Source organism: Aegilops tauschii, chromosome 7 (assembly GCF_002575655.3).
Source record: "Aegilops tauschii subsp. strangulata cultivar AL8/78 chromosome 7, Aet v6.0, whole genome shotgun sequence".
Lineage (NCBI taxonomy): Eukaryota > Viridiplantae > Streptophyta > Magnoliopsida > Poales > Poaceae > Aegilops > Aegilops tauschii.
The window spans coordinates 392,050,077-392,068,421 of record NC_053041.3 but is presented as its reverse complement, the minus strand read 5'-3'; the positions used below and the strand labels follow the sequence as shown (position 1 = coordinate 392,068,421).

Here is an 18,345-nt window from a genome sequence, read left to right as displayed (position 1 = left end):
AAAAATAATACTATCGCAAAAGTTCAGTCGACGTCGATCTGTACGTACCGATAGCGTGGTGCGTATGCAGGTGGCCCGGCCAAGTGGATGTGGCGGTGGGCCCGGGCATGCGCGTGCCTGATGGAGGCGTATTCCGTCTACGTGCGTACGTATCTGATGCAAAGAGAATACGTACGGCGACCGTGCTCTGGAAGAGTGTACGGTGGGCCTGGGTTAACAAAAAAATGCTTTACCGGTGGAGTAGCAGAATGAACTTTTTTTTTTTTTGAGGGGGTAAACCAAGTAGCAGAATGAACGGTGAGTGATTAGTTATGCGAGACTCCATCAGGTTTGAGCCCAACTAACCCAATTATAAGTTTGTTGCCAATTTGTTGATAGATTGTTTGTTTATATAAGCTTTCTGCCACTTAGAATATTGGCAAAATGGATAGAACTCCGTGTGGTTCGTAACCGACTTGACGAAATTGCATCAGTGAACATGGGCCCACAGTAGTACACGCACTTGAATGAACAGTGAAAATCTAAAAAAATAGCAAAACATCAAACATTTCTGAATTTATTTTTCACAAATAGTGGTCGAGTATTCTACTTATATATGAAGACACGCAATGAAATGGCATTCCTAGTGTTTTGGGCGAAAAACAAAATCGTCCCCACCAAACTACTTAAAAATTGCTTTTTGAGGCACCAATTTTCTCTTCTCTGTTCAAAATACGACTCATGTCATTTCTTCATAAAATTTCACACGTGGGTGGAACACTCGAGTATATTTGTTAAAAAAATCAATATGTTTGATTTTCTTTTTTGCTATTTCACCCATTTGAATGTTTATCTAGGTGCATGTTCACCCATGAGCCACAAATTTATTCTGCCAACTGCGTTGGTAAACTATTTCAAAAGACACCAACTTGAAATGTTCTCTCTTCTCTAAACCCTAGATAGGATATATTGTTTTGGCATATTGCACCACCACCCCTCTCCACTGGTAGCTCGTCACCTCTCACCTCTTCTGCCAGCTTAGTCTAGATGGGAGTGGGTGGAGGCCTCGATCTACCAGATGGAGCTCTACTCCCCACGCTTTGAGGCTTTTCATAGGGTTACGCAATGCGCTTCGCTTGTGGTGGTGATGGCGGTGATCTGGTAAATAAAGTTTCTTTGAGACTCCACATCTGGACGATGTCGGGTAGATAGCTCGTTGGTGCAGATTCCTATTGTCCTCTATGGACGGCTTCCCTTTGTAGTTTGGCTCTCCGACCTACTCCCTCTAACTCTAACATCGATACAACCTCCTGCTTTGTCATGAGGTATGTGAACTCTTTTGAAGGTTGTGATCTTGGATCCTCCGGTGTTCATGACTTCTTTTACAGGGCACTAACCCAACATGAGAGTCAACTTGATGAATTCTAGTCCACTATCAACAACGGTTGGTTTGCTCCGGCGATACAAAGGCATAACCGGTGACGCACCATTGGCCCATTCGGCACAAATAAGGCGATGGGGCCCAAGAGCCTCGATGTATTTTCTTACTATAGGGTGTTTATACTGTTGGTTTCATTAATATATTTGAAGCCCTTTTGCCAAATAAAAAGTTGGTAAGCTATTTCGATTGGCTAGTGCTTGCATTTAATTCCAATTCATTTTCCAACAAGCTCATTGAAAAATGGGACCAAGTGTGAAAAATGTATTTATTTTTTGGCGTAATATTCTCATATTTGATCATTATACTAGATATCGTTTTGTTTTTTGTGCCAAAGCGACTTATAGGGTTCCTACTATAATGCACGACTACTTAGCCGGAGGATTCACCGCACGTATATTTAAACACATTAACTACATTTGGGAGATGTATTATTTAAAAGTAATCTTCTATTTTATCAAAGTTAACCCGTGATCCATCATATCTAAGTTATTTCTATCCAAACCACTGTCATCATATTTGCAAAGATATCCCAATATTTTATCAGAATGAACCCAAGGGTCCATCGTATCTAGGTACCACCAATGATGGTTATTGGTTGTTGCGATCTCATCTTACACATCAGATTCCCCCCCCCCCCCCTCCCTCTCTGTACTTCTGACCTCAGGAAATAACAATTCAGTATGGTTGTTCATCTATAGTCTGGCATTACTACTACATTATTTTTACATCAATACAGAAAAGGGACCCCTAGAAAATAGAAATTGTAGCCAGGTCCTTTCATTGGGCAAACGGGCACCGTCTCCGACCATAACTTTGAAAATTGTAGGCAAGGGGAAGAGGGCCTCCTTGATTTGGAGGTTGGAAATGGCACCAATGGGGTCGGCGTCGGCCCAGCCAGCGGTCAACCCTAGTGCAGCTCATGGAGACATATGTCGATGTAGTGGCCAAAAAGAGATGAATAACATCCAAGCCAACTTTATTACCCCCACAATACAATGGACCTGAGGGGAATGAGCGTTGATCCACATCCATCTTTCCTTCCATCTCTATGATGGTGAAGTAGGAGACGAGCGAAAATTGGATCAAACTGATCTAGCAAACTGCCAAGCTTATTGAAGAAGCTCCCACTAGATCCACCCCCGGCAATCGCAGTCCACCATGGATAACTGCCGGAGAAGACCAGGCGGCCACCAAACATTGTGCACACTACAAAGAATCTCCAAAATGACATGGCGCAAGTCTCCCATGCATAGAGGCCAACCCCTAGCATATATGACGGTAGCTTGGCCTCCTCTCCCACCCCCACTCTGGCCGGCAGCTAGATGAGAATGGGAGAAGAACTAGCAAACAACGAGAGATTCTCAACTGGTGGGAGAGCTGAGACAAAAGGAGGCGTTGCTTGTTCACTAACTATGTTTAGTTGCTTTAGGATTATTCCAAAATATAGTTCACATATTATTATTTTCAAAGTCAAGCTTTGTAAGGTTTAACTAATTTAGTACTACCTCCAATCCATAATAAGTGTCGCGGTTTTGAACTAAATCCAGTTCAAAATTGCAACACTTATTTTAGATTGGAGGGAGTATTATTGATGTTGATAACTTTCTCTGTAAATATGGTTAAACCTTATGAAGTTGACTTTTTTTTAAACGCACTATATTTTTGGAATGGGGAGAGTATAGACGATAACTAGACCGACAAATGAAATATAGATTGCTTGGTTGATGCCTGACATTATTACAAATAACTTTAGAAAAATTGTAGATGACCAAAAACAGTGTGGCAAAAAAACACTAGAATTTCTTTTTTTTTTCAAGGACCTCTATGTGACAGAACTTTGACAAGGATGGCATGTGGCGGTGAACTGAATATATGTGCCCGAAGAACAATTGCGCAACTAAGATTTAACATGACAACCTTAAATTTAAAAAATAAAAGAAATAACCATACATGTCTGGCATGCCACTATATTTAAATTCTCCCAAAATACTGAGGTTGGGGTAAAATGCGAGATCATTCAATTACTACATAGTCAATCATCATGATTGACAAAATACTCTCTTCTTGCGGAAATATAACTAAAAAAGGGCACATTATTAAACATGTGGTAAACTTGTATCACTGCCATGTGTAGAATTGTATAAACCGAGGATCAAATAGTAATATAATATTATTTGTCTTTCGGTTATTTTGTGTTATACTATATATAACTTTACTATTTTAAGGTATATACTGCAAGTAAAAATTAGTCAATGTTGCACATTCGAGACTCCGAAAAGTCGAACACGTATACAATTTTGGACAAAAAGTGTATTTAGGAACGCAATCGGCCGGGCCCATAATCGAGCTGTGTCCATTACCACCTACCCTTTGCTATGGCACAAGAAAAGACCTTTTATTCCAGAAATTTGAAAAGAAACTTTTGAGTTTCTTTTTTCTTTTTTTGCGGGGAAGAAACATTTGAGTTTGGTTGAAGTCACTGACTCATTGTTGGCACATTCAAGTCCATTTAATCCAGACAGCGGATACGCGCGCGCGCACACAATAAACGGATAGATTGGATTAGATTAGACAGATAGCCTGGATAAACCGCAAGGAGGCTGCCAACGTGGCGCGACGCGGCGGCTTCCCTGCATCCCAGGGCACCTCTCGCCGTCTCCTCCATCTGAAAGGAGCCCCTGAGGCTGCCATTGCCCGCGCAGTAAAAGGCTCTCGAGCTCAACGCGATCCTCCCAACGTGACGCACGACACCGCGACATGCCGACGGCGACGACAGATCCTGTGGCCGCGGCCACTTCCCGGTGGATTTCCCCCCAATACTTTGGAAGGGAGATTAAAACAGCCGCCACACATACAGTAGACGATGCCCTCTACAGATACCACGAGAGCACGCCGCGGCGTCGGCACCGGCGCGGTTGACGATGCAGGTGGTCGTTGGCCGGCGAGGGCAGGCAAGTTTCCAGGGTTCTGGTGGACGCATCAGTATTGCGGTCGCTCTCTCTATCAGGCAAGCAGCTTATGGTTAATGGACGGCACAGTCAATACCACTGACTCTGACTGGAATGCACAGCTAGAAGAGAACACCATGTCGGTAACCGGTATCCTCAGGTCATCAGTAACCGTAGGTAGATAGCAGTGTCGAGGAACAAAGCCAAGGATCACAGGTGTGCTGATGACAGTAACAACAGATGACAGACGTACATACAGTAAAAGTACAGACCAACAGATGACAGATGATAGTTCAGATAAGATCATAAGCTGGCAAAAACCAAATCCAAATCAGGAACAGGCACGCGATACACAGACGCGTGCGCTGTACAGATCCACGTCGCTATCCGCGGAACGGATTAGATCATGGGGAATTCAGTTCGAGATTCGCTTGCAAACGTGTTCTTATTCCGAGCTACGAGTCATTATCCAGTAGTACAAGAGCAGCACATGCCATCAGCAGCTGATAAGGCTTACGACGATTCAAATAAAAAGGACAAGACATTATTAGCAATGGTCCGAAACTGTTGCATGCTGACAGTAATACCTGCTTGGTCCATATAAGGTTCCACAAGTGCTTCTCCATGTGGAGGCCGTAAACGACCAGTCCAACACGACAAGAATATTGGATCAGGCAAGGGTGTTCACACCTGGGACAACACGATGGTAGCTATGATCTAAATGTAGACTGCGATGGCTGGCTGATACGCTGTCAGACGCACAGCCAGATAGAATGATCGTCCCTTCATCTACTGTGAGCCCCAGGAACCAGGAGTGCCCCATGATTGTTGTGGCTGCGGAGTTGCCCCTCCCATCTGCGGCGGTGGTCTGGGTCTAGCATATTCAGCAAAAATAACCCATCCATCCAGAAACTGCACACAAATTAAGCTGCGTCAAAACTTAGAAGAAATCAAAATAACTTGCATATTATTAAAACAAACATTGCTTTATGCAAGAGTCCAAGGGAGCCATGGATCCCCGCAAGACCTTTCAGACAATCAAACCACATTAATTATACATATTTTTCTTGTGTCAATACACAATTATTTAAAGGCCCTTATTTAAAGCATGTCAACTAATTGCCTACAAGTAACAAAAGAAAAGGCTCAAGCAGTGTATGGGCAGTAACTTGTCAGGAAATATTTATACAGAAGAGAACAAAGTAAGCCTCCATTACTTAACAACTACTGTATTCTTCATAATACTAGTCAGTGGGAGCATGGTCCATGTTCAACCACTAAGAAAGAGAGTAAACGTACACCAAGTAGATAAAAGCATAATAGTGCAATATGTGAGAACTGGGCAATAGCCCAGTGGTAGGGCCGCATCGGTGCATCCCTCGTGACCAGGGTTCAAATCCGGTCAGTGTCAGGAGTGAATTTCTGGTATCTCGCCCACGTGACTCATCTCCAGTTGGACTAGTTTTTTCTATTAATGGCGCAATATGTGTTTTATTTTCTAAATGGTCTCAGAATTGTTTAAAACCCGCGTAGAATGGAGGTAATCCACTAATCATGCACGTAGCATCTGAATATTCTTACTATGTAATTATGTATTGAACACATTGTTTATAAAGCGTCCTGCTTCAGACGCTTAAGTGATAAGGCGCCCTGGCAGCGCCTTAGAAATATGCCCGCTTTAGGCACTTAGGCGTCAGAGTGGGTGGTGCTCGCTTTACCGCCTTAGAGCAACTCTAGCAGACCCCGCATTTTGCCGACCCGTAAAATGTGTTTGCAGGTCGCACGGGGGCGGTTATGCAGGCCGAAATTTGCGGCGGCAGACTAGAAACCGCAAACAAACCCCTAAATTTTAAAAAAAGTTGTTTCGCGCGAGAAATTTAAGCAACAGCTCGCCGGAGCTCGCTCGCATACATGGTTCTTCTTCGCATAATAAGTTCATACACGCCACATACATACATAAAGGTTAGATATGCTAGACAGGGCCTACGCTACCGCATCACTGCAACAAAATTGAGCTCACCGGAGCTCCTGCGATAGCTGCCCACCGGCGGCGATCAGTCGGAGTCGGAGGAGTCGGAGCCGAGGTCGACGAAGAGCTTCGCCTGCTCCTCCTTCATCACGCGCAGGTCGGCCTCCTTCGATGCCTGCGCCTGCGATGCCGTGAGGCCCGTCTCGAGGAAGAGCCGCTCGTACTCGAGCTCGCGCCGGATGCGCTCTTCCATCTCCTGCAGATCCCTCGCCGACCGCTCGAGGACGACGCGCTCGAGAAGCTCCTCCTGCCCCGGTGGGAGGTAGTCCTCGGGTCCGATGACGCCTCGGCGCGGCGGCGCATCGGGCACGGCCTCCTCCGGCTCCCTCTTCACCGGAACGAGCCGCGAGCTCGATGCGCCCGCGGATGAGCTCCCCGCGGACCAGTGGCCGGATGAGCTCCCCGCGGACCAGTTGCCGGAGGAGGCGTGGCGGCGACGGGCGCGCTCGAGCTCGAACTCGTCGAGCTCGCGCCGGTCGAATGCCGGCGGCGGCCGGGCACCCTGGTTGAGCCACCGACGCGCCCCCCGCTTGCGCGCGGCGTCAGATCTGGCGCGGCGGCGGCACTCCGCCTCATCCCCCGAGTCAGAAATGGTGGTTCAAGGCTCGCCAGCGGCAAGAAATCGGGCGGCGCGGTGGGGAATTGGAGGGGAACGCGGCGGCGGGAGGATAGGGTTTCGACCCGCATCTGCCCCGCAAACCCGCAGTTATAGTGGCTCGGGGGTTGCGTTTGCGGGCTGCGGCAAAAAAAATTACGGGCCGGACACCGATGCGGGCTCTGGTCTGGCCAGAAAAATGGGCCGAGCCCGTATAATCGCCGGAATTATGCGGGTTTGCGCCAGATGCGGGGTCTGCTAGAGTTGCTCTTATAAACCATGATTGAACATAAGGCTGTATTTTTAGGAAGAACGAACTTTGAATTGCAGTATCCTGATTCCCTGAAGGTAGTCAGGCTACTCCAGAACTAAAATGATATGCATTAAAATTAAAATGTTTTATCTAATAATGTGTGTGTTGGGGGGGGGGGGGGGGGGGGGGGTTACTTCTTCCTTTAGACCAGATAGATGCTCTCTGCATTACTACATAGCATCAGTTTTCAAAGTGCATCGCAGAATTACAACCATGCTGATGTACAATTAGTTGAGTAGCCACCAAAAAAAGAGGCAAACTGGCCTTTTTGATGAAACAGGTGCATTATAGAATCTTAATCCATGCATCTGAATGAACATATGCATAATACTCGTGTACACTTACTACATATCTACAAATCACATACTTATATACTGAAAGAGAGAAGAAAATAATAAAACGAGTTCACGGCTAAAACCGGCCCAGTGGCCAGCACCGATCATTGTATGAAAAATGAGACAGAGTCGATCAACGTGAGAATAAAGCAAAATCACAGAACCACCAGACCAAGAAGGCAGCAAATATAGGCATTAAGGAATTAAATGATCCACAGAAATAGAACAATAAGTATGATAAGAAACCTTACTTTTCCATCCATTCCTTCTATTCCTTTAGCTGCATCTTCAACCGAAACATACCTTACAAAGCCAAACCCCTTAGAAAAACCAGTGACACGATCTGTGACAACTCGAGCTGCAATTGGATACAGAAGTGAGAACCTTCAAGTACAATGCCCTGTGAGGCAACTGAAATTTTAAACACATACCGTGTTCAACTTCCCCAAACTTTGCAAAAGCTTCTCTAAGTCCATCAGTTGTTGTACGCTTGCTTAGCCCTATAAATCATTATTATTAATATGAGAATTCAGATGCTGTGTATACCAAAAGGCTAAGAGCTGGTTGGACAAAATATGCACAACAAGTTGGATACAAATTGCAACTAGCTTTGTCAAGGGTAATGATGAATTGAAGAGTCATGTCACTATCAACTGTATTGGCCCTGAATGGCAGTTAGTAGGATGCCTATAGCTTACTAAAACTCTACAGGCTTTGAATGAGCTTTGAAGGATGTTTAGCTGTTTGAACAGTTTCGTGTAGGATAAAGCAAGAACTAAGATGGTCAAAAGTCCAAAGAAAAGATAATTGAAAATTTGGTCTTGTCGCGCAGCATAGCTTTGTGATTCGAAGAGATGGCATAGTGCTGTGGTGATAGCATAGTCATAAATTTCAAAGCCCATTTGAACAGAAATTTAATAGTGTCATGCTACGTTCTGGCATGCATTGTCTTGACCAAAATGAGGTTGGATACTTGGAAAGTACATGACTATCTTTGTGCTCTATGTAAGTTCTGGTTCTCTAGACAAATCCAGATATATTCACCACATGTTCCATAGTCATTCAGGAATCCACAAAATAGAGTTAATTTCTCATAGTGATACACTCGATATCCTTGTATAATTCTTACATAATATATTTTAAGCAGTTATGCTAATTCTCAGTTGCCTGAATTTTTTGTAGATTTTAGTCACCTAAAATTGCAGTACCAAAAGTGTGCAACTTTGTACAGTCAAACTTAATATGATGAAGGCATATAACAAAGTCAAATGGGATTCTCTGTTTCAAGCCATGCTCAAGATGGGTTACTCAGTTAGTTGCCTGGAGAGGATCAAGAGATTTGTCTCAACTGTGAAGGATGACGTTAAGCTCAATGGGAGTAAGTCTGAAATGTTTAAGCCACCTAGAGGACTCCAGTAGGGGGTTGTTCCCATTTGCCCTACCTTTCCATATTATGTGCCAAAGGATTTTCTGCTCTCCTTTGCAAAGAGCAAGAGGAATGCAGGTTGCGAGGAATGAGTTTTGGACGTGGGGGGTTGGCAGTGTTGAAGCCCTGAACGAGAGATACTTGTGACTACTTATGGTGGTCGGATGCTCAAAAAATGACTGTTTTAAGCACATCTTAGACCATACTTGGGGGCAAAGTGCAGGGCTGGAAAGGTCAATGTCTCTCAAGGGCTGGAAAAGAAATCCTCATCAAGTCTGTGTTGCAGGTGGTACCAGGGTGGTGTTGAAGCCATGAACGAGAGATGCTTGTTACTACATACGGTGGTCGGATGCTAAAAAAGAAACTGTTTTAAGCATATCCTAGACCATACTTGGGGGAAAGTGCAGGGCTGGAAAAGAAATCCTCATCAAGTCTGTTGCAGGCGGTACCAGGTCACACAATGAACTGTTTCCGTTCTAATAAGGGCCTATGTTTGATGCTCCAGTCAATCACGGCAAATTTCTGATGGGGCTCAGCTGGTGGAAGGAAGGCTCATTGGGTCAGTTGGGAGCGTATGTGTTTCTCCCAAAAAAAATCCAAAACGGAGGCAAAAGTTTTGCCTCGTCCATTAATTAAGCAGAAGAGAGTTGCCCGGTTAATTTATGGAAACCGGCGAAAACCGTCACAACTTGCCCACCCATGTGAACTACACCCGGACTATGCATCCACAGGACCAGAGGCAGACCGACAAACACACCCGACACAGAGCCACAGTAACCCTTCAATAGTGGGGTCACAATAGGTCGGTTTGGTTGATGTCCTGGTCACAAGAAGCCTGGCCTGGAGCCTCCCTGTAACGTGCCTGCATGTTGTTTGGTTGTTGTCCATGGAAAAAAGCTACCAGCCTGGCCTGGAGAACCAGGCAGCGTAATTAGCCTGGCAGGCATCCCCATCCGGTCGCCTGGAGTCAGGCTAACACCTGCCTGACACTAATGCACGAGATTACAACACGGTTACTGGGCTGTTTCTGTCAGTTATATAATTTTTTAATGCTCCCAGGCCAGGTCACGATCCAAACAAGTTTTTCTCAGGCATGCCTACCCAGGCCGAAAAAAGCAAATTCCCAGGCCCAGGCCAGTCAGCGGTTCCGTCCAGGCATGAGGCGGCATGCAACCAAACTAGCTCAATGTCACCAATGAAACCCCATCGGCCCACTTCAACTGGAGAAGAAAACAAAGATAAAAACAACTGATACATCTGAGCCCATGTTTGCAGTCTAGAAGAAAGGAGTATCATGGAACCACCTGTGCCTCCCCATTATCGCCACCCTTCTTGCCTTTGCACTTGCTAGATTTCTTCTTGCGGATGCCAGATTGAGGGTGAGCGCCATCCAATTATTGCGGCGGAGGTTCCTAACTGCCTTGGTAGCTCGAAAGAAGTCAAGGCAAGGCTCCTCCTAACAACATGTTAGGAGCTGGTGCGTATGTGTAATGCTGTAAGACATGGTGAGTCCTTTTGTTCATCAGTCACAGTGCGCCGCTGCCGAAATTCACAAATTGGTAGAGGAATGGAGCTCGATCTGTAGCATGTCCGGGTGGCAAGCAGCAGGCAAGAACCCAAGCGCTGGAACACTCCTCCCCAGACTGGCTCAAAACCAATTCACATGGTGCACTATTCATATCGAAGAAGATGGTCTCGTCCTTGCTTGAGAAGCTGGAAGCCCATAAACTTCTGGTAGAGCTGGATAGCATGAATGCAGTGGCCAAGCTTAGGGCTGTAGAGAACGATTTTTCCACAGCTAGCTCTCTGTTGGTGGAGATAGGTGGTGGCAGACTGTCAGTTTGGCAGGATGCGAATACTGCTGCTCCTCGTCTGACTAGCATCATTTACTCTGGTGGTGTGTCCTGGCAATCTGTTGTCTGGCTAGTGTTATGAACTCTTTGTTTTCTTTGTGCGTAATGATTGTAGTGTTGATGTTTAAATAAAGCCAGACATTCCCCGCAGGAAAAAAATTATCAGCGAACTAATAGAACCAGATTAATAATGTCGTAAAATGTATAATCCACATCAAGGATTTGAATCGCCTACAGTTAAAGTGCCCTCCACATGTTTATGTAATAAATTTCAGTTTTGCTAAAGCACATCTAGATGTGCCATAAGTATTGCACATCTAGGTCCTATGTCATTGATCTTACACGGAGATTCATGTGCATATTTTCTTTTTCTTTTTTTCTTTTCCTCTTTATGCTTGATTCACTCACTTATATGTGCAATAACTAGGGCACATCTAGATGTGCCCTAGACCAATAAATTTACACTGAACAAGAAAGGAATCAGCATCATATCTCCTAGTTAGTTGCTGCACATCTAGCAAGAACGGATCTATAAGGCTAGGCAGATACCTAATAGGCAACATCACATCATGGCATGATATCTGACCCTAATCGACTGGATACCATTTTCTCGCACTCAAAGCGAGCTTTAGAGCAAAATCTCTGGCGGGGATCGAGGCCTGGGTGTGGTTACAGGAGTGAGTGGAACAAGGAAAGAGGGGGGCAACAATCGTACCGGAGACGAAGAGGTTGGGGGAGGGGTCGGCCTTCGGGGGAGGCGTGGGCGGGCTCGGCGGCGCGAAGGCCGAGATGGAGAACATGCGCGTGTTCGGCGTCGCGAAGTCGGCGATGGAGAACATCCGTCGGAGCCCGGACCTTGCCGCCGCCGCCGCCATAAGCTGCCGCCGCCGGAGAATTGGGGGGGGGGGGGGGGTGGGAGGGCTTGCGTGCGTGAGGGGTTAGTGATTGATTTTCCTTCCTCTCATTCTGTCTACCTGGGGTTTAAGAAGGTTAGGTCATGGACCCGGCCAGGCGAGACGGTTAGGGCATCTCAATTTTTTAAAATTAGCCCATCCAAAGTCTCCTCAAATTTAAGGAGTTATCCTAAAACTTAGAGCATCTCCGCTCGCGCCCCCAACAGGCCCCCCAAGACGAGGTTTTTTACGCCGACGCCGAAAAAAACCCTCAGTCGGCCCCTGAGGACGCCGAATTCCGTCGGTTCGGCACATTTTTTGGCCCGGCGATCTCAGGCCGAACCCAGCGCACTGGGGGTGGTTGGGGCTCCGGCGGAAGGAAAAACAGCGCATGGGCCACCACTGTCAGGCAAAAAATAATTTTTCCACGTCCGGATTCGCCCCCCACACGCACTACCCCTTCGCCACCATGTCGATCCCGGCGACGCCCACCTGCCCACCGCCGCTAGGAAGGTCATTTACCCGCCGGAAAGAGAGGGTTCGCCGCGGCATCCTACCACGCTCCTGGGCGAGCTTTTTCGGCGCTCCGGCCACGCAGGCGGGGATACCGGCGGCTGCGCGCCTACCACGCCCGCTAGGTGTTCGGCGGTTTGTCTGCTCGACGATGGACTCAAACGACGAGGAGGCATTCGCGGCGCTGCTGGAGGAGGAAGCCGAGGCCGACGCCCAGGACGAAGAGCACCTCATGGTCCTCGCCGCTCTGGCCGGCCTGTTCGCGAGCAATGCAAAGCCGCGGCGAGGTGACTCGGCGACGGGCCGCCAGAAGAGCAAGCAGAGGCATTGTTTGGAGGGCTCTTGCTTGCTCTATGCCGACTACTTCGCCGACGCTCCACTGCAAGGCGAGAAAGTATTTCGGCGCCGTTATCGGATGAGCTGAAAGCTCTTTCTCATGATTGTGAATTCCATCCGGGAGTTCGACAGCAACTTCAAGTGCAAGAAGGATTGCACCGGCACACTTGGATTCACCTCACTTCAGAAGTGCACGACAGCTATAAGGATGCTTGCACACGGAGCTCCCGGTGATATACTGAAGACTATGGATGCATGGTCGAGTCCACCACCATTGAGTGTTCGTACAAGTTTTGCAGGGCAGTGGTGGCAGTTTTTGGACCACAATACTTGCGATCACCCAATGCTGAAGACACTGCTCGGATCCTAGCACAGAATGCAGCAAGAGGATTTTCTGGGATGCTTGGAAGCATCGACTGCATCCATTGGGCATGAAAAAACTGTCCATTTGCTTGGAAGGGGATGTACAAAGACGCCAAAGGAGCTTGCAGTGCGGTACTTGAGGCAGCGGCCACACAGGACCTCTAGATTTGGCACTCCTTCTTTGGTATACCAGGAACTCACGATGACATCAACGTACTGCAGTGCTCGAATGTCTTTGCCAAGCTTGTCGAAGGTCATGCTCCTCTGGTGAACTTCGAGGTCAATGGGCGCCACTACAACAAATGATACTACCTAGCAGATGGTATCTATTCGAGATGGTCCACATTTGTGAAGATTATCTCAAACCATGTGCCAGGAGGCAAGAACTCTTACTTTGCCAAGTGTCAGGAGGCTTGCAGGAAGGATGTGGAGCAGGCGTTTGGTGTGCTCCAATCTTGATTTGCTGTTGTCCGGTACTTTGCTCTGACATGGTCGAAAGATCAAATGTGGAAAGTCATGACTTGCTGTGTCATCTTGCACAACATGATCATTGAGAGCGACCAGAAAGAGCTAGTGTTTGACACTGAACCATATTACAGGCAGGGTCCTCTTGCCCAAGTTGACCACCAGCTACCGGTAACCTGGGTTGCCTTCCTCAATATGCGTCAGCCGTCAGGAGATCCGAGACCCACATGTGTATCAAGAACTGCAGCACGATCTGGTGGAGCACCTATGGAGGCTCAAGGGCAACGGCTAGCTCGGCCTGTGATGAAATATGAGTTTTTTTATTTGTATTGATTTATGTGATGAACTATGTGATAAAAAGTAGTTTTGTTCAATTTGTGCCGAAACACGCCGAATGTGGGCCGCATTTGGCGAATTTGCGCCGAAATCGGTGGCTAGGCGGGGCGAACTTGGGGTCGGCTGGGAACCCGAGCCCCCAGCGCCGATTTTGTCGCTGGTTGGCCCCCAGGCGGCGCTATTTCAAGCCCCTGGGGTGGCGCGAACGGCTGGAGATGCTCTTAACTCTATGTATTTTTCATAAACATTCATTTCAAAGACAAGTCTAAACTACTTGATTACATTATTTAACAAACGGTTGCATATCATACATAATAGAATTAGACGGGTTATCACTAGATATAACATATCAAACAAATGTAAGCTATACTTGCCATCACCACATTTGGCGCAGAACACGTCGAAGTCGTCCGAGTGTGAGGAGATAGGGATCACCCACCACCACCATCGGAGGGGCCGGTATCATCGTCATTGTTGCTAGGCCGAGTCGACGGCATCTCCTCATCCTCGTCAGAGGGCTCAGCCAAGATTTGTCCCACATCATGTCATCCTCCTTGCACTCAAACCATGCTTGGTTCTCGGTGACGAGCTGCAGATTATTTGTGATGAGCTCCGCCATATAGGCCTTGTCGATGCGCTCGACCTGGAGCTAGTTCATGGCCATGCGGTTCTCTTTCTCGTCGGTACGGGAGACCATTCTAACTGGAGGCTCAACATAGTCTGGGGCGCGACTGCTGAGGGGAAAGTTAAGCTTCGCTCGGCTGCCAAAGTAGCGGACTGTCCGTGTGCACCGCCTGCTCTATGGTGGCGAATGTGCCAATCCACCGCAAGGTCGTTGCTGCACGCCGCGACATTTCGACGGCGGTGGCAAGCGCTCGTGGTGGTTGCGTGTTGGAAATATACCCTAGAGGTAATAATGGTTGTGTTATTATTTATTTCCAAGTTTATAATTAACGTTTATATTCTATGCTGCTCAACAGCTAGTGGTCGGTTGTAGGAAGACACTATTTGGAAGCTTCGTTGAGCTAGTTTCAACCCCGGCAACGAAAGAAGACATGCAGCTCGGATGAGACCGAGGTGCAACCAAGCTTGAAAACCAGTTCAGGGCTATTGACGGTGTCCCGACCCAAATATCTCTAACCACATTGTTTTCTGGCCTGGTGGGCTGGGCTGAGGACACATAGGACGGTTTCATCCTGGGCCACATTGTACGGCCCATGACGCGTTGTACGAAGACTCAGGAAGACTTATGTACGAACCAAAGATATCAGAGCCGTGAAGGACTCACCGATGTAGCCGACTACAATATGTAACCCAGACCCCCAGGGTATGTTACATAAGCTGGGGGTCGGGCTCATCGATAGCATACATACAATCCCTTGGTATTCACATGTACTTTGTACAACCCCCCCACACACACACCTCCCCTCCCCTCGCAATATACACAAGCAGGAGTAGAGTATTATCTCGACCGTGAGGGCCCGAACCTGGGTAAAGTCTTGCCTAGTGTTACCGTCCATCCAGCCCAATCGCCTAGCCAGGATACCCTACCGAGAGATTGCCTGATTTAGCTCCAACGTTATACTTGGGACAATGTCCCCTAGCTGCTTATTTGCTAATCTTGTGGACGATGTAAGTTTTGTCTAAGTTATCAATAAAGCTAAGGTAGGCATGATGGCCTTCCTAGAAAAAATACTGCGAAACTCCAACGGTTACACAAAATGCATTAACAACCTGCACAGGTAACCTCGTTGTCACAAATGTTGAAAACCATGATCCTTTTAGTCCTTACAGAAATCACCTGCTAAAAGGAGCAAACGAATTGCGGTGAAGTAGAGACACTGCAACTAGTGTGCTCTACCAGATCTGAAAATCTGCAAAAGAATGGTGCACCGATGCATTTCTGCTCAAGCTCACAAAGTAAAGGCGCCAGCCAGAGCAAAAAGAGTGGCCGACACTAGTGTCCATGCACTCACACCAGTCGAAATGGCACCACTGCACTCGTCATTGTTGCCGCTGAAGCATCCAGGATGGGCAGTCTTGGGAACACCCCCTTCTACCGTGAAGCTCGAGTTGGGCTTCCCATTGCTGAACAAGACACACCAGAAATACGGACCGCCGCCAGAAGTGCCGGTGACAGCCGCCCCCACCTCTGTGTGGTTCTTGCTATGCAATACCTGGAGGCTCCTCTCATTAGCAATGAGCATGTCGAAGGCCTGCGCCGGAGGTGGGTAGCTGGGCTGGCACGCCAGGAGCCTCCCAGTGATCTTGGCAAGGCTTGCAGCTTGGACACCACAATTTGGGGCAAATGTGTCAATGAAACTGGAATCCACAGGCTTCTTGTTTCCACCCACCTGGTCGCACTGACCCTCATATGCTTTTATGTACTGCAGAGCAATGCATCCAAGACCTTGATTATCAACAAGATTTGATGCCTTGCTGGCGGTACGGTTGGAGTTGATCAAGCTCACAAGCTCATCGGCAGGGTTATCTGTAGATGAGATAGTTCAAGGATGACATGTTAGTAATACTACAAATTCCAGCATTCAGTTGTGCAAGAGGTGGTGTGTGTTATCTATGCACAATACATGACCAACCCAGCACCAAGTTTGGGAAAGGTTGGCTTTGACCTCTCGATTTGAAACTTTCTCATCTAAGATAGGAATATAGTATCTTGTAGCTTGGGCCTTAAGCTAATTTCAGAGATTTTTTACTTAGATTGGATTATTAGTTCTCTATAGTAAAGCAACTACCTTCTGCAGGCCCTCGCAAAAAAAAACTACCTTCTGCAGGACAAAAATGATAAATAAGCAACTAAAAATCAGAGCTAGTTCACAATATGCGGACACAAATAGGTACACGCTAGGAATACAAGCACTATAAAGAATCATTAACAATCAGCGGCCTTTGCAATGTTACTTGATCATTTCAAAATCAGGTCGGTACACCCAAAGCCAAATGCCCAAAGGGAAGGCACAGACTCTGTTTGCATCATCAGGAGAGAGCAGAATACACGCAAATTAAAAGATAAGCTGAGAAGTAGAGAGCTACAATGACAGGATCAAAGATATGGCTGATTTGGGGATAGCCAATAGGTTCCACGGACATCGTCATTTGTGATGGTTGGGATGTTGTTGGTTGCCGGAGACCTAGCTGTTGGGTTGCACATTTCTTATTCTGATACATCAACATGCATAGCTTTTGCATGTTCACAAACAAGACAAAACATAACGATCTGACGGGGAACTACGTTTAGCCTTAAAAAAAATACATGACCAGATCTGGATTCTAAAAACAGCAGCAGAAAATACTGGGTATTCTACAGTTTGTAAAAATGATTAGTAGATGTGCTGAGCACACTAAAGAATAATTTATTTTCTAGGGAAAACATAATGAAACCATGTTTTTTTTTGCCAGGACGCTAATTAAGCAACATTTCTGCATTTTTGTTAGTGTATTATAAGTGATGTGTAGATGAGTTACATAACAACGATTAACAGTTGTGTCATTGGATTTCCACACACACAGAATTCACAAGGGCTTCTAGTTGGATTTCAAGAACAATTAGTAGACCGTCACCAACATGTCATTTTATATCTAACAAATAGAAATAGATGCCCGGGCTCGAGATCCACGCCGACCCTGATATGGCGTTCGACGAGCTCGACGACCCGAACGAAGACCTCAAGGCCGGCGTCTACGTGCGCCGCAGGGCAGCTGAAGCTAGAGCTCAGATCCAAACACCTGGTCGGCAGCCGGAGTGCACGCTCAGTAGGAAAAGCAGAAATTAAGGAAATGCAGCAGGCGGTAAGACTGAGACGGTAAGAGACGTACTCTTAGTATCAGCAGCGGAGACGGCGGCGAGGAGGAGCGCGAGGAGCGCGGAGGCCAGCAGCGGCTGAGCGGCGACCGCCATTCTCGGGATCTGACAGCGAGTGTGTGTGGGAGAGCTGAGCTGGCTGGCCTGGAAGAAGTTGGTGGAGCTGGGTGACAACTTCCGGTCGATCTGCTCTGCTGCGAGGTCTCGCTTTCTTAAATGCTTTCTCGAGTTTCTTCTGCGCGCACTCTGCTCTGCTCTCTCGCTCTCTCCGTGTGTGCAGTTGGTGCGGATTGGCCAAGATACCCCCGCCGACTATTTTCAGTTAGAAGGCAGCTATCCATAAACAACCGGGTCGGTCGACCGACGGCAAATACCTCGCGCCTCTCTTTTTTCCGAAAAAGATTAGATCTATTATAAAGATTCATCGAAAGTACAAATCACATCAAGCATAATAAAAACTACATTGAGGTCTATGGACCATCGAGCGACCATTGCTACCACCAGAACGAGCCGTCGCCGTCGCCGCTGTCATAGTGGAGCCGGCCTTTTTTTAAGGGATAATGCTGCCGCTTTATTTAACCAACGAAGCTCGGAATGTCATCCGAAATTACATCAAGAACAAAATCTGGGGAGCCCCCAACCAAACCTTACACAGTTTTTCTCCAACACCTACTTTAACAAATTTATGTGCGGCAACATT

At 47.0% G+C, this 18,345-nt stretch overlaps 2 protein-coding genes across 2 annotated transcripts; both read right to left on the bottom strand.

Annotated features, from left to right (window-relative positions):
* Window positions 1–4,794: 4,794 nt before the first annotated feature.
* On the bottom strand, window positions 4,795–11,875 carry LOC109768195 (organelle RRM domain-containing protein 2, mitochondrial). Its single transcript, XM_020326937.4, has 4 exons — window positions 11,635–11,875; window positions 8,072–8,140; window positions 7,892–7,998; window positions 4,795–5,280 (listed from the first exon to the last, which is right to left on the bottom strand). Exons 1-4 carry the CDS (start codon window positions 11,792–11,794, stop codon window positions 5,158–5,160), a joined length of 459 nt encoding a protein of 152 aa, XP_020182526.1. The 5' UTR covers window positions 11,795–11,875; the 3' UTR covers window positions 4,795–5,157.
* A 3,662-nt stretch (window positions 11,876–15,537) lies between these two features.
* LOC109768194 (uncharacterized) lies at window positions 15,538–17,965 on the bottom strand. Its single transcript, XM_020326936.3, has 2 exons — window positions 17,660–17,965; window positions 15,538–16,316 (listed from the first exon to the last, which is right to left on the bottom strand). Exons 1-2 carry the CDS (start codon window positions 17,739–17,741, stop codon window positions 15,739–15,741), a joined length of 660 nt encoding a protein of 219 aa, XP_020182525.1. The 5' UTR covers window positions 17,742–17,965; the 3' UTR covers window positions 15,538–15,738.
* Between the last annotated feature and the right edge of the window lie 380 nt (window positions 17,966–18,345).

Bases quoted from the DNA above. Each gene is read 5' to 3' on its own strand.
- LOC109768195 (XM_020326937.4), bottom strand. From the start codon at position 11,794: ATGGCGGCGGCGGCGGCAAGGTCCGGGCTCCGACGGATGTTCTCCATC. The intron at 8,141-11,634 runs GTACGATTGTTG...AATGATTTATAG, and splicing joins CCCCAACCTCTTCGTCTCCG to GGCTAAGCAAGCGTACAACA. The intron at 7,999-8,071 runs GTATGTGTTTAA...ATCCAATTGCAG, and splicing joins GTTTGGGGAAGTTGAACACG to CTCGAGTTGTCACAGATCGT.
- LOC109768194 (XM_020326936.3), bottom strand. From the start codon at position 17,741: ATGGCGGTCGCCGCTCAGCCGCTGCTGGCCTCCGCGCTCCTCGCGCTC. The intron at 16,317-17,659 runs GTACGTCTCTTA...TCTCATCTACAG, and splicing joins CTCCGCTGCTGATACTAAGA to ATAACCCTGCCGATGAGCTT.